Consider the following 17,042-nt stretch of genomic DNA (forward strand, 5'->3'; position numbering starts at 1 on the left):
GGGGCGCGAACCGGTGCCAGGGCTGCTATTATAAATTTGCTGCCCCTGCAAATTTGCTGCCCTAGGCCTAGGCGTTAATAGGCTGCTGCCTACAGCAAGGGGTCAATTACAATGAAAGGGGACAAATAAAATGTCTTAATATGCAAAATCTTTTCTTTTTATAAGGCAGGGAACAGTTCATAATAGCTGCCTTGCTTAGCAGGGAAACTGGCAGGTTCACAATTCTCTCTTCAGCATGAGCCAAATAAACAGAGCTAGTTTTCCCTTGTAATGGGTTTTCTTTTAGCAGGGTCTAAAAACAGTGTAATTCTGAGCCTCCTTTTTGGTAGGAAAAATAAGCATAAAAAGCACCCTTCTGAGCAGGGTGGAATAAAAAAATCCAGATCTTCCTTTACAGAAAGGATGCGGGAGGGGGAAAGGGGAGAAGAGTGATAACCCAAGAGTCTTATACTTTTGGCTCCAGAGTCCTACATCCTCTCTCCTCAGGGCTGAATGAACTTCAGCACCAGAGCAAACAAGCCCACTTACCCACAGCCTTGTCCCTCTTTACAGATGACTCAGCACAAAGCTACACCAAGGTCCTTTTTCCCAGGAAGGAGCAGAACAGGATCTCCTTTCATGCCCTCTTACCCACTTCCCTTTCCCCCAGGCAACATCCTCACTGCCCTACCACCTCTCTCTGGCCTCAATTCTGATCTAACCACCCACTGAAGCCATCCTTCAATCACTCTGCCCTTACTGCTTCCCTATGCTCCTCCCTCACTCCTCTATTTCCCACCCTGAAATATCATACCTCATGTCACCAACCCATTGCCCACCTATATAACGCTTCTTGCTACCTTCTATGCACTTTTAGTAGCTAAGAAAAGCTACAGAAACCCAGCTATGCTGTAGTTACGGTATGCAACTCTAACTACTACTAGTATGTCAATTAAAAAAAAACATTAAAAACTATGGAAGTCACCTTCTAAGGTTAACTATACAATCCTAACCAATTTAACTCCAGTATTCAGTGACACATAGATTAGAAATGTAGGTAAGGCCAACCTTCTGCCTAACTCCAATTTTTCATTCTTTGTTCCTTTCACACCGAAGGCCTAACTCTAGACACCTTTACACAATGAAGGGACAAATGAGTTCTAATATGTGTTGTGTTGGGAAGTTTGTTTTTTCTCTCCAAATCCAACAAAATATTTAAGGCTTAAAATTAACTAATGGTTGTTTTCCAGCTAAAGCCAAATTCTATATTTTCCAGACTCTCAAGAACCAAAAAGCAGGGACAATGCAGTCTTTTTTTATCTAGGTCAGAGCGGATCACATGTGCAAAACCAGCAGTGCTTTAAGACATTAGCACCTTGTAAATCAGTATGTACCCTAGTCTCAGTCCCTGCGGGGGAACAACCACTCTTCTGTTTGTTATTTGATTTCTTCTAACAGACTGAATGAGGAGTGACCTTTTCTAAACAGTTTCAGTCAGAATAATGTCATTTTTATCAGCAGTGCCTTGGGGCTTGTGTGGATGAAAACAATTAAAAATAATAAGTAACAATGGCCATAAAATTCAGTGTCTCCCTGTTCTCCATGTTTGTGGTTAGTTGTGCACCTCTTCCTTCTTCCCTGAGCTAATATCCATAAAAATGATATCTATAGTCTCACTTTGAAACCAGCTTTTTCTATTGCTGAAACTAGAGAAAAGGCCAATTTCTGTTGTATATGATTTTGAGCAAGGATAATCGAATGGGGATAAAATATGGCCTATTCAGAGCACGCCTTAGTATTTTTAGATGTGTCTATGACAATATTCTACTCCAAAACCAAAGTATAGGCAATTCCACTACAAATGATTATATCACAATAAAAAAGGTCAGCCTGAAGATGTAGGTGAGCGTTAGCAAGATAATTCTTTGGAAAAACATCGAAACTTAATAGACTAATTTCCAGTGACAGAGAGCAAGAGAGAATTCTTCAGTTCCATCCATCCTCTTGCTGTTGGAGAAGAGGAACCCCACTTCCTTTGCTTGAGGCTATGCCTGGTTGTCAACATTGTACAAAGCTTTGTCAGGAACATTTCTCCAAATACAGACAGGGTTCCAGCTCTGGACCTAGTATAATTCATATTTAATCCCAGGCTCCCAGCACTTTCTTTTTGTTGTTGATAAAAGGAAATCTTCTTAACCACTTTTCTTTCAGAAGAGATAAGCGTCCTCAAGAGTCATGATGGTTAAGAGGTGCTGAGCAGGGCTTTGGAGCATAGAGCAGCTCCAGAGCAGTGGAGCTGCAGGTTTTTGCCTGGAGTGGGAGCGGAGCCGGAGCACAGCTCCAAAGCCCTGGTGCTGAGCACCACAACTCTATTGAAATCAGTACTGGAGGTCCATCATCTAATAGGATTTGTCCCAAACTGGTTATATTGATTATTTTTATCTATGCAAAGTGAGCTTCTTTATAATCTTCTGTAAATGCAAAGTTTGAAAGACGTACAGTACATCGTGGTGGATTCAAAGGCAAGTTTAATTTTGATAACAATAATGAAAAATTAAGGAAAAATATGATAATCATTGCACACACATTCTGTTTTTATACATAGCTGTAAAAATGTTGACTTCTTGAAGATCGTGTGTTTTTCTTAGGGAGAAAATACAGCATGTTACCAGCACATCAAAATCAATAAATATTCAAATGGATGCCACATGTACAAACAAACAAAAACTCAGGGTTGTGACTTTTCATGATTCCAAAACCTTTAGGACACTATTTTTAATGTACAAAATATTTATGTTTGTGTTAAAGCCTATTCATGCAATATAGACTGACTGAGATTTGTGTCTTGTTTGAGTCCATATCATGTCTAAGCCTAAATTTTAAAATGTGCTATACAAATGGAATAAGTTCAGCTAACTTAAAATCATAAGGCTTACCATATAATGAGTAATAAGAGAAACACAAGCCATAAAATGGTGTTATTGCAAGGTTGTAATCTTCAGCGTTTTATTTGTTTTGATGATACAGTATCCAATGCGGTTAAATTACACTTTATTTTTGCAGTAAACAAAAAAGTTAATGAATGTGATTAGACAAAGTCTAATAACGGCACCAAAACCTAATTACATATTTATAACAGCTGTCATATTCACAGCCATTCAAATTCAGTTATGTTTTCAACTGCTTCCTTGAATGCTGCCTAGAGGAGAAACATACCCACACAAGTGCCAGCCACAAAGGCTTCTCAGGCTTAGACAAAATTGTTTCCTTACCTCAGCCATGGAATTTGGTCCCTGAACTGCCATTTGTCTCCACCCTTCCCTTGTACCTCAGACTCGTTTCTCACTGATGACTATGGGAACTGACCACCACTGATGAGATTAAATAGGCTACAACAAACATTCTATTGTTAAGTGATCCCACTGATATCCATTCAAGGGCCGGGGGAAGGACACTAAGATGGGCCAGCACACATGCAGGCTTATGAGGCATGGATTGTAATAGAGAAGTATTGAAAGATAAAGACACTTTGGGGAGTATGATTTGCTGTGATAAGTCAGCAGCAGAACCTATAGAATGGAAAGAGGAAGGAAGGGGGCAGAGTGGGGAGTGGTAGTTAGATGTAAAAAAGATATGGGGCAGGGGAACTTGTATTCTTGTGTAGAGAAATTCAAGGCTAGTAACTGATGGCAGTAAGGGCGAGTGTACTTGGATTTTTTATCCCAGTGATGAAAGAGCACTTAGATTAGAGACAGCCTAAGTCACCTGCCAGAGTAGGCAAGAAGCCAACCTGAACCCAAACATTGTAGAGAAATGTATAGTTTCAGTATGGCATTTTCACATCCACAATGTTCAACAGGGACCCTTTTCTTCCCAAATACAGACCCAGTGAATAAGAGCCAAATGCATTAAATACCCTCTTTTACTTTATAAGTTCATATTTAACCACTCAATATATTTATTTGCTACTCTATGTCCTAGAGCTAAATCAGTTGGACTTGTAATAAACATTAGAGCCCCATGAATTGCATCCTCAATGTGGTCATGTATTACTTCAATGCCTACTTTCCTAAGTCGTGAGACATACATGATTCCATCATCCCTCAAGACATCATGTTGACACGTGAGGATATATGTCACAGGTAAGCCAAATAACTTGGTATCATCAGCCAAGAGTGGTGCTGCCCTTGGATCCAGAAATCCTGGATATTTTTTTCCAAGCCTGGAACTTCCATAAATGGGGCTGGCATAAACATGATCCTTTTTAAACTTTTCAGGCAGCAAATTGCTCCAGTTTACAAACCTAAACAAATGGCTTGATTCTGCAGGAACATGTCTATTGGAAGCCATAGCTTCTTTAAGAGAGACATCAGTAGTAAAGTATTCACTCCAGAATCTGACCATCAATGACTTGGGCAGAATCGGCTTGTTCTCATTTTCTTTATAGGAGGGCAAATCCAGATCAAGGGTCTGAAGAGCAGGGTAAAGTAAAGCTTGGATCTTAAGTTTAGCTTTAACTTCCAGGTCATCTAGCAGCTGTAAAAATTAAAATGTTTACACAATCAATTAAAAGTTTCAGTTCCCTGACAGTGACTGAAGATCCTATAAGAAACGGAATATGTTTATTTTACAGTATAAGCAAAATAAAACAGATTAATAAAAAGCATAAGTTCATAGGAAGGTCACCCAAGACTACATTGTTGTATAAAAGCTCTGAGAATATCTTGAATGACATTAATGGTTTTCCTATGTAAAGTGCTAATTAAAGAAATAGTTCCATATTCTTTCTTGCGCTGAATGAAAATAATACATCTGAAAATGTTCTTCTTTAAAGGGCATTAATTAGAAGTCACTGGTGCATTTCTAACTAGTAAAAAAATGCTATCCATGATTTATGAAGCACAGACTTTTGAGACTTCATTAATTATTTTGCACCACATAAGCTTTAGCCACTCTGTCTTATTAAATCTGAGGAGAGATTTAGGGCTCTAATAATTGAGCTTTCATGCATCCTTAACACATGGAGAACAAAATGAAAGTATATGAAATGAATTCAACATCATGGTTGTTTAAATGTCATCCTAGCCTTCTCCCGGCTGTACTGACCACCAGGAACTTGGAAGATTAGCAAAGCAGCAACATTACAAAATATAAATAATTTCTTCTCAGGGCAGTAACATCTTCACTTCAGTACAGAATATCTTAACTAAACAGAACAACCTGCTTACAAGCCTGTACTATACTGACCAGTTACTAACATTTAATCACCTTTTGCAGCAGCACTTTAATCAAAATGGACCAAATTCTGCAATTTTTTTTAAAAAGTCCCCATTACATGGGGTTTCACCTGAATAAGGGCTGCACGATTTGAGATGAGACTAATTATTATATTATTAAGTAGAGCTTTTTTCTCCGGGGGTATGCAGCTTTGGAAGGCGCCCCCCAAGCACGTTGTGACATCAGCTACAGGGTTTATCTGTAACTGCTATAGTGTTATCAAGTGGCAGCACTAATAAGAGCAACTCAAGTAAATTGCGCTGAGGCAGGTTGTTCAATCTGAGATACAAAAACCACAGTCACCAACCTGAGAACTGATGTTTTCTATCTACCCACTTATGTCTGATTCAGCTCTCACCGACACCAGCGTAAATAGAGATGAAAACTAATGGGGAGGCATATTTTTCTTTAATGAACAGAGATACTTAAGATGTTTAAATTTAGGAGCTATTTTGCTCAATTACCCCGGTAAGGAAAATGAGCGGAACGACTCTCTAGATCTGTAAAATATGAACAACCTACCTGCTGTGCCACTGCTGCAGCTAAGTTGCCTCCTGCACTGTCTCCTGAAACACAGACCCGATTTGGGTCCACCCCATAGCGTGCGAGAATGCTGGTTTGGAGGAAGAACTTCACGACAGCGTACACGTCTTCGAACTGAACCGGAAAATGATGCAGAGGTGCTAATCTGTACCTTTGGGGAAGAAAAACAAATGGGCTAGCTGGAGCTGCTTGGCAAAACAAACACGTTTTAAAGATGCTAATCTTCATAAAAATTCACACAATTATTCCAGTAGCAAAATTTTACCATTTCCACCTATTTTTTTTTTCAACCTGACACTAAAAGGTTGAAATTTGTTCGTTGGGGGTCACGTGTAGAGCTCAGTGGTTTGAGCATTGGCCTGCTAAACCCAGAGTTGTGAGTTCAGTCCTTGAGGGGGCCATTGAGGGATCTGGGGCAAAAATTGGGGATTGGTCCTGCTTTGAGCAGGGGGTTGGACTAGATGACCTCCTGAGGTCCCTTCCAATCCTGAGATTCTATGAATCTATGAAGTTTTCATCAGAGTTAGTTGAAATGGCAATATTTTGCCAGTGGGGCTTTTCTCTCCTTCCATTCCACTGAAGATATAAACAAATCCTGGTCCTGGTAGTTATTGCCCTAATGTATTCAAAATTAGCCATGAACTTCCATTGTTATGCAATTACCAGCTGACTACAATATATACAATGATTTGTTTCACTTCGATCATGTTCTCTCTGTTCCAGGGGTTGTGGTAAGAAGTACTACTAAATATGATTGGTTTGGTGTTATTGTGATTAAAGAAATTCCCCCCCCCCGCATATTTTGAGACCATTCTAATGCTATGTAAATGTATTCATTGCATTGTTACTGTTCTACAGATCTGTGTAATGAAAATAATTGCATATCAGCATATATCACTCATTACAATCATTGTGCTGCTACAGAAAACATGGAGAAAAATCCCATCACCTCTGGGTGATTACTGATTTAAACAAAGTTCATGAATGATGAAGCCACTATTGGGAGTTAAAGCACAACTCTGTCCCAAGTAGACAACTAGCCAAATGCATAAAATACTGTGAAACACTCTACTTGTCCATCACTGAAGACACCAGAAGGACAGGCTAGGTCCTGGGCAGGGATGCATTATGTTCAAGTAGTTGGGTGAGGAGACTGTATTTATTGCCAGACTGTGGCCCAGAAGGCAAAAAAAAAAAAAAATCAGCAAAAAATTTATTTCAGTCACTAAAGTTAGCAGATGGGGCTCTGAACATACACACAGGGAACAGATTTGTTGTGTAAGAAGGCACCATTTTCCATTGTCACTATTCAAAGTATTTTACATTTTTAAAGACGTTTTAGAAATTAGGTGGGGGGCGGGGAATGAATGGTGCTGGTGCCATGGTGAGTCCCTGAGACAGCCTATTGATAGTATGGCTCAGAAGAGCCCTGGTCGAATGGGCTGTGTACTGAGTCTTAGTCCAGATCTTAAAAGAGACAGTCAGCACAAATAATTTTGTGAGTGCCTGCAGCATATGTACAGTGGAAACCTTCAAGCTGCCTGGCTGTGGCTCTTGGGGTGACAGATCATTGGTGGATACATTCCTTCCTATTGCTTCCTCTAATCCTGCTCACCTGCATGCAGAGGTGTGCAAAAAGCAAAAAGCCTCTTTGCATCCTTTCCCTGGAGTGCATCCAGGAACACAGGGTAAAATGCTGTCCTATCAGAGCAGTGCTGTTGTTCTCCCTACTCCTGCTCTCTTTCAAATTTAATGTCCCAGCCCTTCATTTCTTATCCAGAGGATTTTAAAAGAAAAATAGGGTATTTGTGGATGAAAACTTAATCCCTTGGTTGATGAACAGCCACATCACCATGGCTGACAGTTGGGGTTGGTGCCTGGGAAATCTTGATTCACAGTATAAGGCGATTAACATGAGTTTTAACAATCTAATGGAGTGCCTGTTAATTTAATGTTAGTTTTACAAGACAATGTAATTACTACAGTGGAGTCTGGTGTGCCAAGCCAATTTCCTGTTGCAAAGAGGTGGGTATGGAAACAATGGCAATCCTAGAAGTAGTCTTCAATTGTTTGCATTATTGTGTGCTTAATACACAGTACTGCAGGTTTTCTGTAATTAGGCCATCCATGGTCATCAGTGGTTTGCTCAGCATTACAAATGGCTCTCTGATAGTAACATTTGGATGGTGATCTGAAAATAAAATCCATGTTTGACAATTAATAATGAATTTCCTATGGGCAATCTTTTTCAAAAAGATGCACAGGCCTTGGGTTCTGTGGGTGCATTGGTATTGTATAGTTACATAACTATCTCAAGTAATTACATATGACAGCCTATGTCCAAAACAGATGGTGAAGAGTTACAAAAGGATCCCACAAAACTGGGTGACTGGGAAACAAAATGACAGATGAAATTCAATGTTGATAAATGCAAAGTAAGGCACATTGGAAAATATAATCCCCACTATACATACAAAATGATGGAGTCTGAATTAGCTATTACCAGTCAAGAAAGATCTTGGAGTCATTGTGGAAAATTCTCTGCAAACATCTGCTCAATGTGCAGAGGCAGTCAAAAAAGCAAACAGAATGTTTGGAACCATTAGGACCGGGATCGACAATAGGACAGAAAATATCATAAGGCCATTATACAAAGCCATGATACACCCACACACTGAATACTGCATGCAGTTCTGGTAACTCCAGCTCAACAAAGATATATTAGAATTGGAAAGAGTACAGAGAACGACAACAAAAACTAGTAGGGGTATGGATCAGTTTCCATATGAGGAGAGTTTAAAAAGACTGGGACTTTTCAGCTTGGAAAAGAGGACTAAGGAGGGAAATGAAAGAGATTTATAAAGTCATGAATGGTGTGGAGAAAGTGAAAGTGTTATTTACCCCTTCACAGCACACAAGAACCAGAAGTCACTCAATGAAATTAACAGGCAGCAGGTTTAAAACAAAAGGAAGTACTGCTTCACAACCGACAGTCAACCTGTGGAACTCATTGCTGGGAATGTTGTGAAGGCCAAAAGTACAACTGGGATCAATAAAGAATTAGATGAGTTAATGGAGGATAGATCTATCAATGGCTATTGGCCAAAATAGTCAGGGATGGAAACCCAAGCTCTGGGTGTCCCTAAGCTTCTGACTGTCAGATGCTGGGACTGGACAACAGAGGATGGATCATGTGATAATTGCCCGGTTCTGTTCATTCCCTCTGAAGTCTCTGGTACTGACCAGTGTCTGAAGATAGGATAATGAGCTAGATGGGTTATTGATCTGATCTGGTATGTCCATTCTTATGCTTTACTTATACCATTAAATATAATGGATGTGCACTGCCAAGAACAGGGGTGGGGTACTGCCTGGGTCAGACCTATTACAGAGCACAGGGCCTCCACACAGATAGCACTGGCCGCTTGCAGATTTCTAGAGATTCACATGAATACATGGGGGTTTAATCAAGTTTGGGGTTGCCATTGCAGTCTTTTTTGGGGGAGGGAAATGCCATGTTGCACTCCCCTGCACCAGCCTGGCAAGTGTAGTGGGGAGAGATTCAGTAAGCAGATCATGGAAACTTCCTTCCTCTGCAATACTTCCCATGAACTTTTCTGCAGAAATGAGTGATCTGGGTGTAGGCTTTTCTACTATGCCTAACACCCTAGTAATGGAGTTCCTGTGATAAATCTCTTGCTTCAAGGATATAGAATTCAGCTATAAAAAAATCTATTCCTGGTGTGAACTTGGTTAAAATGGGGAGTCGCAATTTTCTAAATAAAATCAAACTGTATATTTCAAAGTTATAAAAATGAAAAAGGAGAAACAGAACAGCTTCAAATGCCTTTTAAAAGGTGCAAAAAATGGCTTCCAAACTTTAGCTGATTTTCCCCCATATTGTATATGCCTGTTGAACATGGACCCATTCTTTTTAATAGACAAAGACACAACTAAATAAAATACTGAGCTAATTGAAAATCAGCTTATCCCATCATCACCCTAGGGTGGCCAGGTGCCCACTTTTCAACCAGAATGTCTGGTCGAAAAGGGAACCTGACAGCGTCTAGTCAGCTCCACTGACCAGACACCCAAAGTCTGGTTACTGTGGGAGAGGGAGGTGGGGAGGCACTGGGTCATCACCCGCACCTGCCCCTGCTCAGCCGGGGCTGCCTCCTATGTGGATTGGGCAGCTGCAGCTCCGAGCCCTGGCTCTGCAGGGGTGTCTCTCCTGACCCAGGAGGAGAGTGGGGCATGCAGGTAGGAGGGGGAAAAGCAGCAAGCGATGAGGGGAAGGGAAAAGAGGAGTGGACTGGGGCAGGGCCTGGGGTGGAAGAGGTGGGGTCGGAGAGTGTCCAGTTTTTAAATATTACCAAATTGGCAACCCTACCTCCCCCCTGCACAAGCCAACATAATTTAATTTCACTTTGTAATGGCATTATAAAGGTGTGGATTCCATGCAAGTCTTTCCAGCTATTTGAATGAGCTGCTTTGGATCAGGCCCTCTGGAAGGAGAAGGGAAAGCATTCAGGAAAGGTGCTGCTCTTTTCCTTCCTCACCTATTCCTTGGAAAGGGATCTGCAGGACTTGGCTCTTGTCTGTTCACTTTTTTGCAGGGAAGATTTGTCCTAAATAGAAAGTGCCTATAACTATGGGCTGGGCACATCTGGAGAAGTAGGGATTATCCTTGCACAGGGTACAGAGCAGAAGTTTAGCTACCCACCCCCCTCACAAAAGAATACCGATGCACCACCACCAGGAGAGTGTTCACTCTTAAAATCTTTGCAGTTTTTGTTTGCAAGTAATTATCGTTAACCACATAAAACACACCCCCAAAACACAAATATATAGTAAACAAAGGATCATTTATCCCAACCCCTAATTCAGTCTAGAAACAGAATCGCTCTTACTCGACTGATATGACAACAGCATTTAGCTCGTTTGCCGTCCATCTTGACAGGAGGTCATAGGGCTCCATGGCTGAAATGAAATAAGTCACTTAAAGTATATTTGATTGCACTTATACACAAATAAGTAAACAGCTCCACATTTCTCTTGGCAGAAGTCCTCTGGTCTCTTTCCAAAATCTCCACAGTTCAGTGCCTTCACAGCAATGCAATTCAACTGTTGTACAATCAACTTTATCGAGAAGCACAAAGTAAACAAATGATTCAACTGTTGCTTGAACACTATCCAAGAAGACATCCATGAAAGAGCAATGTATTATTTAAACTCATGAAAGCTTGGATTTTATGACAGACAAAAAAGGAATGAAAATTACACCAAGGAGGAGCAGATTTATCTCTCAGTCACATGTGTGCAACCATGCTGAAATTAAAGGGGTTGCATGTGTGTTAGAGATGAGAAATTTGTCTAAGTCTCTGGCAGACTAGCAACCACCCTCCCTAGTACATAGGGAGCAATGCAAGGTAAGCTATTTAGTGATCATTAGGAATTTAAGCCATAGATGCTTTTGTTTGTGATGCCAGTTTGGCTGCTCATCCTAAAATGGTAATTTAATGACTGTAATAAATGATTATAAAGTACATTAAGAAGAAGCAGACAATGTTTGCGATGAGGGAAAACATGACTGGGTGTGAGTGTGAGAGACAAGAGAAATCATTCCAATTAAATAATACTAGCAAACGCACAGCACAAAAAATTAAAACATTTTAAAATGCCTTGTTGGAAGTAATGTGGAAGAAGACTAAGCAAAAACAAGCAGAGAGATAGTCTCCAATAGCAAACTGAAACAAAAGAGATCTACTTTTCCTTCTTCCAGGAGAATGCACAGCATCAGAAATGCCGAACTGATAGGAAAAGATTTCCCTAAATGGAAGAGACCCTTTTAAATTACACATGTGGTTTGGACTTATTTATATAACATAGCACCCCAGGGGAACCATGACGGACATGGAGAAATACAATTAATGCAGTGGTACCTGAAGAAGCGAGTGCAGTAACAACTTATTTTCTCTTTTTTTTGTAACACATTTTCCCTGCCAGTGAAAACACAAGACAGACAGGGCTCTTGCTCTAATTTCTGAAAATGATCTCTTAATTCAGGCCTTTCCTACACGCAGAGTACTAAAATCACCCTCAGTGGTGAAAGAAACGTAACATATAAGTTAATGCATAACTCTGTCTTCTCGTGAGGAAAAGGGGACCCTCCAATATATACTACACATTCACTTGTTAGGTATGCTTCCTAATTCTGGCATTCTGAATATGTACCTTCTATCAGAAGATGTAAAGTAATCATAAGGGCCTAACAACCTCTGCATTGCACCATTTGATTTCTTCCCATTTTCTCTCTATGGTCATTCTTAAAAGGCATGGGGAATCTTAGGATCTGGGCCAATCAAAATACAATTTAGGTGGCAAAAGATACCAGATTGCCCTCTAGGTTGTCAGAGAGGATGGTGGTTGCTTTCCCTCTCCTCCTCTGGAGACAGCAGAATCATGTGGAGAAGCATCTGGTAGCCAGAGCTCCTCTCTACCTCCCATTCCTTTCCCTTGCGTTGTCTCTGCGCTTTCCCCTGTGAGATCCCGATGACTCCAGGACACTTCTCTCCTCTGCACTCAGCCCATTCCCATGAACACTGACCCATCACTCACAGTTAACCCGAGAGAAACTCAGTCCCTCCCTTGTGATGGACACTTCTCCCTCCCCATGAGGCTCCACCATGAGCACTGTCCCATCTGTGGGTCAGCCTTTCATAAGGATTTCCTTCTTTGGGAGGCACCTGACTTCCCCATTTAGATGCTCTTCTCCCTTATGAGGGGCCTGGCTATTCCCATTCTTGCTCCTTTCTCCTGTTTTTTAGTGTAACAAATCCATGTGCTGCAGATAAGATTTATGTGATCATATACACAGGAATGTGGAACTAGAACCTTTATTCTTCTCCTCAAAAGACATTGACCTGTGTCACCTGAGCTACAAGCGAGCTATTACAACTGTGATTAGTAGCAGGTCCCTTATCATTTTTGTGGGCCAGTGACTAGAAGGCAATATCGTATACAAAAAACTAACACCTTACAACAGTAGGTGAGACCTTTTGTACAAGACTCTTGTTAGTGAAAAGAAGAGGTCCTTGGACTTACCTGAGCCTCCTACACACCAGCCTCCACCATGAATGTAAATCACTGCCCTTTTCAACCCACTGGATTGCTTCCTGGGTACATACAAACGGACTGGAACATTGTTAAATTTTGTGTCAGTGACAGTCACATTTTCATCTGATATTGGTGCAGTATACTCTATACTTGTGATCATCATCAGAACTTCCATGTAGTGCACCAGACCCAGCCACTCAGCAAACTCAGCCTAAAGTCAAAGGAAATGAAAACAAAGTAAGTTTTAACATCAGTACATCAAGTATAGACTGAATCCTACCTGTACAGTACAGGCTATGTACAATAAGGGCCATCCTTTGCTTTATTTAAGTCAATAGGAGTTTTGCCATTAATCCTTCTCCCACTGAATTCATTCTCTAAACTAGTGGTTGCCAACTTTTTTGAGCCACTGTATCAGTTTGCCATACTAGGTCCCCAGGTGCACCACCCACTGCCCACTATTTCCCCCATCTCTTTTTTGAGCTGTCATCTGTATTGGAACTTAGGCTCTTCCAAAACTCATAACTGAATGGAAGGTGGGCAGAGCACCAGCACCCAGCACTCAGCGCACAAGCATATTACCATTAAGACAGAGAGCAGGAGCTGGACTTTTAGGGTGAAGGTGGTGTGGCTAGAATGCTGATGTGCTCCCGGCAGCCTGGTCTGCTGGAACAGCCTGTTTGGCGCTGTTGCAGCCCCGAAACAAAGCAACGATTTGAGTTGATCTTGGAACTGGACTGATGTCTGGTATTCATTTGTGCCCTTTTGAGACCCCAGGATCAGAGACCTACTCCCAAAACATGGAAGGACATGTACTGTTAGGCACTGGCTGGAAATCACTGTCCTAAGAATTAGATAATTAAAAAAAAACAAACAAAAACAACCACCACACACACACCCCTACCAAAGCAGCCTTTCTGTTTTTAAATATTGATTTTAAATGGTTTGTCTTTTCATGGTGTCTTGTAATGGCAAAAATGGATGTACAATAAACTGAACTCAAATCTTTCATTTGAATATTAATTAGCATGGGACATTTTATACCATCAGTTATGAAGGGAAACTCTTTACTGATTTCATTGTAGTTCTGCTTAAAAAATGATGGTACAATATGGTCCTGAATATTTATTTTATTTTGTCTACATGTATTACATGTTTTATACCTTCATTTCTGTAGCAATGCACAAAAATACCACATGAATCAATACAAAAACAAACAAATTACAAGTGAGATGGGCCTTCTATGCCAACAGGATAAGAGGGAAGATGTGGCCAGTGGAAGCCTTTTCTCCTTCCTGAGGTAGCAGCAGGAAATTTATAGGGAGACTTTTGGTGGCTCTCTCCTCCATACCCAAAAGGCATAGGAATTTTAAATGAAGCCATACCTTCTCTGACAGGAGAAGAAATTCCCTCTGGGTGGAGAGACAAAGAGGCTAGTTCACTCAATCGCTCCATCAAAAGTAGCCCTTCCTTATTAATACATACAGTATTCTGCAGCAATCGTCATAAAGGAGCTGCTGCCTTTGGATCTTACCCGTGTGGGAACATTCCATGCTTTGTAGATTCATATTAGGGGAGAGGGAACACTACTGCGGTTATTAGGAATGCAGATGAACAGAAACAGAAGATCCAGTAGATAACCTTTCACTACCAGCATCTCACAGTGCCTGAAACATATCAGCCCACATTCTTTCTCCCTCCAAACATTCTGTAAATAGATTTTAAATAGCTCTTGGAAGCTTATCTGTTAGGACAGTTTCAACCCCCAGGAGTGTTTAAAATGAAATTCCGAACCATAAATCTCTCTGACTTACTTAACTGCCCAGAACCAGCACTGTCTTTTTTATTACATGCAAACACAAAAACTTTATGGACAATGACACAGCAAAAGAGTAACTTAACAATACAAACCAAACAGAACTGGCATTGGATCTAAAAATATCCATAGCTTCCAGATATCTGAAAGCAGGCAACATGCTATTATGGTCTTGGTTTGGGGTTTTTTTTGTTTTTTTTTTGTTTGTTTGTTTTAATGGTACAGCTGACAGTGGTCAGCAATGGCCTTCATCCTCCGCTGATTATATGGATCTAATAATTAGAAACTATATCAACCTTGCTTAAAGTCAAACTGCTAATTAATGGATCTGTGCCACTGGGGGCCTCAGGAGTAATAGGAATACTAGCTGCTGTTGCTGCGGGGGCTGCCCCTGAGGTTCCATTGCAGGAGCAAGTAAAAGACCAGGATATAGTGCAGTACTAACTAGTTGATCACAATCATCTTAAAATCTATGACGCTTTTTGGTTAATTGGTTAACAATAAATCAGTAACTGCCAAATGTTTGAAATAGTCTCTGTTCCCCACAACAGGAGGAAATTAAGAATGAAGGACTTCATGATGGTGGATATGCCTCTGGTTTGGTGGATACCAACGTTTGCCAAAAGGGAGGGCATGTTGTTCTTAGCTGGGAACAGCAGGGAGGCAGGATGCTCCAGTGCTTAGGGCGCTACCCTACGACTCAGGAGTACCAAGTTTAACTTCTTGCTCCACCAGTCTTCTTGTGATGCTTAGCGTCTCTGTGCCTCAGTTCCCAGTCTGTGAAAAGGGGAATAAAGAAGTTCCCTAACTCCCCAGGGTGTTGTGAGGATAAATAGATTAGACTGTGGGGAGTTCAGATATTACGGTATTGGGAGCCATATAATTATGCTCCCCTTGTTACCAGACACCACTGAAGCTTCTCTGTATAGATGTTTTCCTACACAGGTGGAGGTAGGGAGAGCGGCAACATGCTAGAAGAGACACTTGGGGTCTTATAGGAATGTCTTGTTAAAATTCTGCCACCAGTTCAAGGGAAAGTTGGGCTAATTTCACTGCTTCTTCTGTAGTTCACCCCCTCTCTGGGGGTTCCCACAGAACGTCCGTAGCACAATCACTGTGGCATAGAGAGGTGCTGAGGAGCAGTCTGCCTTCACAGTGTACTTCCTGTGAGTTTGGGTGGCTTTCCAGTTGGAACACATCTTCTGTGAATATACAGAGCTATTCCGCATGGTCTTGGAAAGCAGATATGAAGGACTAAAGTTTACTCCTAACTAGGAAAACAAGGATTTCATTGCATGAAAAATTGGGAGGTTTCTTTTGTTTTTGTTTTGGTGCAGAACAAAACTCTCTGTGTGAGACACATACATTCAAGTCCCTGCTCCAAATGAGGCAGAATAGGGACTTGACCCTGTCTCTTCCATATCTCATGGGAACAACCTTACCACTGGGTTATTGGGTACCTAGGGGTCACTCTCTCTCCTTCCTGTTTTGACCAGGAATTACATCCTGGATCTGAGAAACCTTCCCAACTTTTTTTTTTTTTTTTTCCAAAACCTTTCCATTTCCACAAAAAGTTTTGGGTTTCACAAATTGGCATTTGTTGATAAAATGTTTTATCTGAAAACACTCTCTTCATTTTGGTGCAAGGATATTTAAACCCAGCAGGTGAACTACATACTTTTCAGCACACATCACCTTTATCATTGCTTTGAAGGTCTGTGGGTATCTAGTTATGGGATTGGTGTATGTCCTCTCTCAATCTTAGACAATACATTATTTCTGTCACATTCAGTTAAATGGCTTCAAAAGCCGGGAGGATTTTGGAGACCCAACCTTTGAGGGAGAACAACCCTAAAATTCTCCCTGTGTACACTTTTAGAAAAGTGTACACAGTATTATGTATGCCCTTGCTGTTCTTTAGATGTTATATCTAATCTTCTGAAAGAGGTGGTTGAATCTAGTGATGAAATGCAAGTTTAGGTCACAGCATTCTTGCTGCTAGTTCAGAGAGTTAAAGTACGTGTATGGTAATGTTTCTAGAACATTTGAAAAGCCTTTAGAAGTTGATTTTAGAAATATATATATCGTTAGTACTGCAAAGAATTATGTGATTCTTCACTATGTTTCCATGTGTAACTCCTGTAAGGTTATATGCTGGGACAAAGCTCATGACAGCCAGGCTGACTCTGTTTCAGCATTCTATTTCTGCCTTGCCAATCATGTGTTATACACAGGATTTTTTCTCCCCAGTCCTGCAGAGAACCACTGACTGAACGCTACCTGTGGTGCTGATTCAATGTTGCCTTTAGTG

At 40.9% G+C, this 17,042-nt stretch overlaps 1 protein-coding gene across 1 annotated transcript in view; it reads right to left on the minus strand.

Moving 5' to 3' along the window:
* Positions 1–2,952: 2,952 nt before the first annotated feature.
* Positions 2,953–17,042, minus strand: part of LOC140916878 (arylacetamide deacetylase-like) — a 32,703-nt gene continuing 18,613 nt past the window's right edge. Inside the window, exons 2-5 of the mRNA XM_073358768.1 lie at positions 12,904–13,126; positions 10,710–10,779; positions 5,779–5,950; positions 2,953–4,515 (exon numbers count right to left, since the gene is read on the minus strand). Coding sequence (XP_073214869.1) covers positions 3,907–4,515; positions 5,779–5,950; positions 10,710–10,779; positions 12,904–13,126 — 1,074 coding nt within the window. The 3' untranslated portion in view covers positions 2,953–3,906. The remainder of the gene's footprint in view (positions 4,516–5,778; positions 5,951–10,709; positions 10,780–12,903; positions 13,127–17,042) is intronic.

Source organism: Lepidochelys kempii, chromosome 9 (assembly GCF_965140265.1).
Source record: "Lepidochelys kempii isolate rLepKem1 chromosome 9, rLepKem1.hap2, whole genome shotgun sequence".
In the NCBI taxonomy this organism is placed as follows: Eukaryota; Metazoa; Chordata; order Testudines; family Cheloniidae; genus Lepidochelys; species Lepidochelys kempii.